The sequence below is a fragment of the Borostomias antarcticus genome, assembly GCF_949987555.1.
Source record: "Borostomias antarcticus genome assembly, chromosome: 7".
Lineage (NCBI taxonomy): Eukaryota > Metazoa > Chordata > Actinopteri > Stomiiformes > Stomiidae > Borostomias > Borostomias antarcticus.
In genome coordinates, this window is record NC_140240.1 from 19739730 (window position 1) to 19748602 (window position 8873).

The 8873-nt window shown below is 46.5% G+C and overlaps 1 protein-coding gene across 1 annotated transcript in view; it reads right to left on the minus strand.

Annotated features, from left to right (window-relative positions):
• Positions 1-8436, minus strand: part of LOC311311422 (phosphofurin acidic cluster sorting protein 2) — a gene marked incomplete at both ends in the record, with an annotated part of 86132 nt that extends 77696 nt beyond the window's left edge. The window contains one exon of the mRNA XM_084441131.1: positions 8204-8436. Within this exon, the coding sequence (XP_084297257.1) occupies positions 8204-8436 (233 nt within the window). The remainder of the gene's footprint in view (positions 1-8203) is intronic.
• Positions 8437-8873: the final 437 nt, after the last annotated feature.

Sequence of the window (8873 nt, forward strand, 5' to 3'; positions counted from 1 at the left end):
GAGAAGTGTGCGCGAGTCAACAAATTGGGAGCTGCACAACGGTGTCGCAAGCCAGTCTTCTCATTAGCAGAAAGCGGGGAACAGAGGTAACATTGTCTCCCTGCCGTGTTCAACGGTAGTACCGTATTCCACGGTAGTACCGTTGTATAGAGCTTATAGTATACTTGGCACCGTCACGTTTTGGCACCGCGGTTGACCGTTGGTACCGGTATATCGTGCAACACTAGTTCTAACAGGGTAAAAGTTGCCTATAGCCGGGCCCGGGAGTTCAGAGTTAAACCAAATTAAAAAAGCTAATCTCCCCTGTAAATGACCATTTATGTCATTTGAGTCATTTGGTTTTGGTTTTGTACAGTATATATTAGCAACACTGTATACATTTCTGTATTAATTTCTGACAAAAAGGTTGTTTCCGTTCTTTACATGTAAATTACTTGGAAGAACTTTTATTTTGAAGAAGCTAGAACGGATGTTACGGTACAGGAACCTTTGTATGTGAGCGGGAGATAGACGCCACTTTACTTAGCAACGAATGAGCGGGAGATACTCGCCACTTTACTCATCTCTCTTGCAAGAAAGCTAAGAGAATATCCCCGTAAAATATTTATGTGAAGAACAAGGTATCTTATTGGTATGTTCCTGTTTGATAAGCTATGGAAGACGTTTGTGATCTTGTTAACTAGTGACTTGAATAATTTTGTCGTGTGTAACTGGAAAGAGCACTTTGTACTTGTAATCTTGCTAGCTAGTTTTTCAAGTTGACTAGCCTACCGTCAGTCGAGACACTGACTTAATCTTGAGTTCTGTTTGCCTGTATAGTGTCTAAGAAAAAGCCCACGCTGTACATATTTAGCGTCTCAGTTGGAGAGTGAACAAGGTAATATGTGAATTTGTTATCCACTACATTTTAATTCATGCCTTGCTGCTTCTTATTGAAATTGAATTGGTATCAGTTTGAGTGATGTATTGTAGGATACTAGCCTAATGTTATGACTCCTTGGTTCTATTGACCTTAAGAATTATTTGATTGTACTCTTGTGCTGTCAAGGTATTATCGCAAAGTATATTTCTTTGTGTCTTTACTCAGCTCTTCGTTGTTGAATGAAATAAATAACTCAAGAAACATCAGTTCGAGAGTCCGAGCATCTTCCTCCTGGGGACGCTACATCCCCGCTAACGTCTACCCCGCGGCCTCCTCCCGGCCGGACACGCCTGGAACAGGAGGCATCCTCACTAGATGCCCGAACCACCTCAACTGGCTCCTTTCGACGCAAAGGAGCAGCGGCTCTACTCCGAGTCTCTCCCGGATGAACTTCTCACCCGATCTCTCAGGGAGACCCCAGCCACCCTCCGGAGAAAACTCATTTCGGCCGCTTGTATCCGTGATCTCGTTCTTTCAGTCATGACCCATCCTTCATGACCATAGGTGAGGGTGGGGACGAAGATAGACCGGTAGATCGAGAGCTTTGCCTTTTGGCTCAGCTCTCTTTTCGTCACAACAGTGCGGTAAAGCGACTGCAGAACCGCACCAGCTGCTCCGATTCTCCGGCCAAACTCCCTCTCCATGGTTCCCTCACTCGTGAACAAGACCCCCAGATACTTGAACTCCTTCACTTGGGGTAAGGACTTATTTCCTACTCAGAGCGGACAGGCCACCGGTTTCCTGCTGTGAACCATGGCCTCAGATTTAGAAGTGCTTATTCTCATCCCAGCCGCTTCACACTCAGTTGTGAACCTATCCAAATTTTTGCGAGAAATTTAGATTTCTGGAAATCCTTTCCTCGCTGACACCGGTGATTGACCCGTAATCGAAAATTGAGCATCAGCGGCGTGTGTGTATAATTGTGTTGATTGGTCTTCTCTGGTTCATATGTTCGGTACAGTATATGGACAACATATCCAGTTTGAGTAGGCATCACTACTGCGGCTAGAGAACAATGTTCTATTGTACTGCATACTGTATGATCAGGAGAAGACGCACTGCTCAACAGATCATTGAAAGACAATTCCTTCATGTGATCGCTAAACAGTTTGGAGACTTCGTAGACAGTGCAGTGCAAACAGTGCAGAGCAGTGTAATGTGCGTTCTCACTGAAATCGAATCGTCCCACGGGGCGATTGCAAGCGGGCTGAAAACACCCTCTCTAGGTGGTCTCAGCCCGGTTGATTTGTTCCGGAACCGAGAGCAATTGCTGTGTTCACATACGAATACATACATATTTTCGAATGGCGAATAAAACCTACATAAGTATACAGTAAGTGCGTATTATGCAGTGTGCAGAAATCTAGACGGGAGACGTACGTACTTATACTTTTAACGACGACATTCTGCTCTGCCAGTGTTGTGTGTTGCGACAGTAGTGAGTCCTCATGTATGGCAATGTTTGCGATAGCATAGGAGTTGGTTTCCGGTTTACCTAGCTTCCGTTTTGAGGGCCAGATGCTTTCAGACCACAACTGAATCGTAAGGGAGAACGCTTGAATCGAGACGAGACCACCCTCTCCAGGTGGGCTCGTCGCGGTTGGTTTGTTGCGGAACCGTTCGCAATTTCTATGTTCACACATGCCAAAATGAATCGTAATACGAGGGAAACGCAAGCAATTTTGGAATAAACCCCCTGGTGTGAAAACACCCTTGAGCTGCCATCGTATTCACGACTTCCAGAGCTAACTGGGGGTAGGATTGAGTGGTACGAGTTCACGAGCTGAGAAAACAAGTTGTGATGGGCGTTCCAGTTAAAACTGCAAGAAGTGTTGCGGGAATCACGACTTCACAAGCCAAATGTAACGCAGCAGAAGAGCACCACTGTTCACTACCCACGCCTTTCTCTCTCTTGCTCTGCCTTCCAACTCCCCCTCAGAGCAGCACAAGACCACAGCTCGACTATCTGCTGGACGCATGACAGCATGATGCTCCTTGTCTGGTTGCGACACAAAAGCATGGTGGGGGGAATCGGGGGAAGCTGCAACTCAACGCTACATTTCTCAGGAAGAATGGTTTTGACATGACACAAGGGCCTTATCTTGACAGCACAAGCCAACAATACTAGTTTTTTTTTTAAATCCACATTTGATTCCAGGTACTAATGCTGCAAAAAGCCTCCATCTGAGATTCAACACACGACAGCGACATCACGTTCTATTTTGACAGGGGTTAAATCATACTTACAGCAATGCTCTGTGGTCGTAACGACAGCTTCTTTTGTGCCGGGTGCCTCAGTTACGAGATGTCCGGCAGGCCAGGGTCACTCCAGATCTCCCCTCCTGACACGAGGGGATGGAAACTATCACTCTACTGATAGTAACACAGATATGCCACCGAGAAACTAATCACTTCCTGGAAAATGCACCGTGTTTCCTAAAGCACACGCCACACAAAGATGGTGGTGGAGCCTCCGACCGTAGCCACACAGCAGAGGCTCTAACTGGGTAGTGGGAATTCCAGCATTCATCATCTGGCATAATCTCCGCTTGCACAAAGGCATGGGTCAAAGAGGGGGGGGGGGGGGGGGGTCCGTCATGGTCCGAATAATGCTTTTGTTTTGCGAGCCATATTATATAATATTTTGCCTTATACTAGATAATTGTAGTGTTGCAGCTAATCACTGCACTATGATTCACGAAATGCAACAGAGGATTTTTATCGACAACTACAACGGGAGTAAGATATGGAGAAAATGTCATTCTCCTTTTAAAAAAACAACAACAAATACATAAATTGTAATAAAGATATTTAAAGGCTCAAACCAATCAGTCCACCCAGAACCTCACTCAGCACTGCAGCGGTTATAGCTTGTTTGTCACTGGTTTGTCATTGGTTAGTCTTGTGTTATCTGGTTATAACTTTACTTTGTCACTGGTTAGTTTGGTCAGTCTGTTTATAACTTTAGTTTGTCACTGGTTAGCAATGTAATCACTAGCTCAGAGGTTGTTGTTGTTTCATGTAGTGAAGGGGACGGTGACACGCAAACACTGATTGGACTGGGAGAATCTCCCACTGATTGGGCAATAATAAACTAATAACAAGGAGCCTCTCCTAAACCTCCATCCGGTGAGTCGGACTAGCAGGAGGATGAAAGCAGTTCTGACATCTGCACCATCTCCCAATCCAAGCCAATCCCACTTACTATCAACCCTCATTATGCGCTTGTTGTCATGCCCGGTGTGAAGGGTATGTTTGTGTTGAGTGAGGTACTTCCATATCTTTCGTTTTTGATTTCAAATCTTATTTTTCCAATGTTTTTTGGACACAGACAGAAACAACAGTCGGTGTTCAATGTATTTTGCCAGCAGACGGCTGTGATCAATTTCTGTTGGACACCCTGGTCATTAAAAACAAAGATACAAATTCTGAACTCAAAAATCAAACTGAGGATATAGCCAAGCGCATTCCCCTTTAACACACCTGCCCGCTCCATCAGAAATAATGGGCTCTACATGTGTCCCACACCAATTAAACAGCAATGAAATGCCATGAATAATAGACATGGTCTATTGACTGGCTAACCTGATTCCAGCAACAGATTTAATAGGCTCTTTGCACAAGCTCCACTACTTCCTGAAATTCTACAGGTATATTTATTTCCTGTCCTATACCATTGGATGGAAGTGATTAATCAGATGTGATCAGGTGTGCCGCACACCTGATTAATCACTTCCATCCAATAGTAATGGACAGGAAATAAGGATGCCTGTAGAATTTCAGGAAGTAGTGGAGCTTGTGCAAAGAGCCTATTACTGTGGTCCAATCTATTCCTGGGCGGGCTGTGCTCTCCACCATTTAGCTTCTTCTTTGTCGTACGGGTAGGTTGGTTTATCCTCTCCCCTTAGGCTTGGGGCCGAGGGGCTATCCTTTTACCACCCCGAGCCCCCTGGTGAGGGGGTCACCCGGGCTATATATCCTGGCACAGCCCCAGGAGCCAAGCCACCGTTTTGTCATCCACGACCATCAGGCCACGCATTCCGTTGGGTGTCCGATATATCAGACAGTCCTGGATGATGTGGTCTACGGTTTGTTCCTTGGAGCCACACTCACATGCCGCACAGGATACCAAGCCCCATCTGTGCATTGATGAGCAGAAATGTCTGACGCCGGTCCAGAGACGATTAACCCTCACCCATGCCGGTCTGGGTAAGTCCATCCCAGTAGGGGAAGGACCGGCGGCCAGGATGAAATCACAGAGTCTGGAGGTGTTTGCCTCCCACTCCGCATGCCAGGTGTAGTCCGCCCATCCTGCCTCGCTGATGTTAAGGTCTCTGCATTGCTGCAGGAGATCGCGTGCAGCAGGCACAAAAGGGTGTTTCCACTTGAGTCACCGGGGAGGCTCCGCTGTTGCAGTGAGCCTGTCGTGGAGCAGGTGGTTGGGCTCCACGGCCCGGCAGGCGAGACGTGCTGTGGTTCCCGTGCGGCGGAGGCTAGCGGGCTGGATGCCTACAACGATGGGAAGGTTGTCCACAGGAGTGGGACGCAGACATGCGGTCACGATGCACAAGGCTTCATTGATAGGTGGATCGACGAGGCGCGTGTGAGAACTGCGGCACCACACCAGTGGCCAATATTCCCTGGTTGAGTAGACCAGGGCTGCCATACGCAGTGTTTTTGTGCCGGTGCCCCAGCCCGATCGGACCAGTCGCCTCATGAATGCCACACAAGCTGTAAGCTTCTTGCGCATTGACTCGAGGTGTTGGCACAACGTGAGCGACCTGTCCAATGTTACGCCGAGATAGGTTGGTTCGGCGCTGCACAGCAGGAGTGTTCTATCACCTTCTATCTCTATTCTATCTCCTATCCTCCTAACCCATCTCGGTAACTATTAACTGTAACTTCATTATTTAGTACACAATCTAGACACCACATCAACAGGATATTTCAGTATGCAACTTTGAACTGACCAACAAATTCAGTTGTGTTGCAAACAAAACCAGCCGTAGCTCATACTCAACCTCATACATCCAATTCCTAATTAGACTCCTAGTGTAATGCTACACTAGGGCAGAACATGCTTCCTTTTGCAAACTTGGAACGTTCTTACTGGCTGCGGTCCATTGCCATCTCAAGAGGATTTTTACTTTTCACTTGTATTCTCAACCACTCCTCTCTTCCTACACCCCCCCTCCCCGAGCTCCATAGCCTCTGCGGGAAGCCCCAACTCCCCACTCTTCTGACCCACAGGAGGAGGACACATCTGGGTTAGCGATGAGATATCTCTGCCATGGGTCACAAGGCGAGTAGACCCAACTTAGTGCCAACAAAGGTGGCTAGTACTACGCTTGTGCTCATAAAGTCTTAATGCACGGCCAAGCTATGTCAGCAAACTACTAGGCTACACTGGTTGGAGGACCAGGATGACAGGGACATCAGGGAAAAGTAGAAATAGTTTTGAAACATTTGCATGTTAAATTGATAAGCTTCATTTCAAAGGCATGACATGTGTTCTGAAGTTCATTTTACAGTTTATATATATTGCTTGGTCAAAAAATAAGCATGCCACTAAGGAAGAATATTGTGAGCGCAGGTGGAGGGATGAAGCCATAAGGCAGTGAGAACACTGGAGTAGGCATGTTCTGAAGAACACTAGCACCAAACACTACATCTCTCTAGACAAAAACGTCCTTAACACTACATCACTATAGACTCATACATATATACAACACGTCCTGAACACTACATCTCTGTAGACACATATGCATGTCCTGAACACTACATCTCTGTAGACACATACATGCATGTCCTGAACACTACATCTCTGAAGACACATAGATAGCCTACATGTCCTAAACACTACATCTCTTTAGACACATACAGTACATATATATAGGCTACAAGAGCTCACGCTGGGAAGTTCTCCTGCAATAATGACATTCCCACGGCAAGGTTAATTAAACATAAAAGGTGAGATGGCTTGTTGTGTATCAACAGGTAAAAAAAACCTGACCGTCTTGTTACAAAGGCTAAATGAATGCATCTAAACCTGAGGCCGAAGCAGCTGTGCAAAAAATAAAGAACTAAAGCTTGGGTGCTCATCGGTTCAACATCTTAATAATAATTTGAGGTAGGCTAGTCTAACAACACTGTTGTTCCAGAGCTGTATTTCTGAGTTGGTGTTCAATGTATAGCTGGGATGGCATAACAAAAATAATTTGTGAAAATAAACAATATTGTATTTTGTATCACATTGTGCTGTCTTAATTTGTTTATAAATATATTCATCTGAGACTTAATCTTAATCAATCCTTCATTTCAACAAGACTTCATTTTCGCCAACTGAAGGATGGGGTTGGGGATGTGAAGTGAGCTATTCTCTGAGACACACACATGCAGGCATCTTTCCCATTAAAAATCCACGTACAAGCACTTTGCACCTCCAACCCACTTAATGTTGAGACTAACCTAATGTTGTTGTTTGCTGGAAACAAACTGCTAACTGCTCTCCGCTGGAAACAAAACACAATGGAATAATACTCTGATAGTGGCATGTTAAAATCGCAGAAAGAATTGCCTACTTCAATTCCATTTTCAAGACAGAATTTGGAGTCACTGCCTACTGTTTTAAAATGTATGACAGTAACAACAGCATAACAAGGGTAACCTAACATGGACTGCTGACATACGCGGAGAGAGACGCCTGAGCCAAGATGACCCCAACCAACCCCTCATTCATCCCGCGATTCCAGGTCATCGGATCGAGCTCCTATTCCTGAAGCCATTTGTTTCGGGCTCAGACAGCACGTAGTAGCAGGAATACAATCACGCAGGGTTGCGTTCATTCTATACCGGGAAGGGTAGTTCGCTTCAACCCATAGATCCCGTTAAGCCTTGAGATGGGTAGGCTAAATAGGCTACACCGTTAGAAATATAGGCCAACACTAAAAGCTGTAGATGGTTGATCACGTCCAGCATCCCAGCGTCCTGCGATGAAACCACCACACGTTTTCTTGCGGTGAATGCACAAATCAAGCAACCCAGCTTTGAGATAGATAGCCTAGGCTACTATATCCGACACAGGCTACAGGGCAAAATGTCACTAGGGTTTTATCCTACATACGATTATTGTAGATCATGTAGGCTAGTTGGCCTGTGGCGATGGCTTAGCACCTATTGAAATCATAATTTGCAGCAATATAACATAGCCTACGCCCACTCACGATATGGCAACAAAACGATTGTTTTCCCAATCACAGAGAGAAGGGTAGGCTACCTTACCTTGGGACACAGCTCGGAGATGAGCGGTCTATTTCCCATGTTGCAAACAGATTCATAGGCACGGGCAACGGACCGTCGGACCCTCCCGAATTCGAACCCAAACCAGCCGCCCCGACCGCGGCTCCGGGAGCAGCGAGGACCGGCACCGGGGAAGGGGCGCCGACTCCACCGCCGCTCCCGGGGTTAAGGAAAGCGGCCCGCACCCCTCCTCTCTCCACGGCCGCCGCCATCATCACCTATCCTGGGTAGCAGCTCAGGCTATCACGCGGTGATCCTTGCTCGTTGACCACAATCACAGCAGCTATGTCGCCCAGACGGCCGGTGACTCGCGCACACGGACGGATAAACGGAGGTATTCGAACACAGATCTGGGCGGGGCTTCACTCAGTACGCAAACACTAAAATGAGGCCAAGTCCCACTATCGGACGCTAGGGGCGCCTTGCATTCCAGAGAGTTGTAGTAGCCTTTGGATGGACCAACCATGGATTACAATATGTCTTACCTTCAAGAAAGCCTTCACTCACACGTGAATTGATAGCACTGAAGTTCAAATGCCTACAGTAGCCAACAGTATGCACATGTTATTGAAGATTTGCCATCTGGTCAGTGAATAGCAGACCGCTTGAGGTGCAATATATTAGGTATGCCTACTAGGAGGAGGTCGAAATA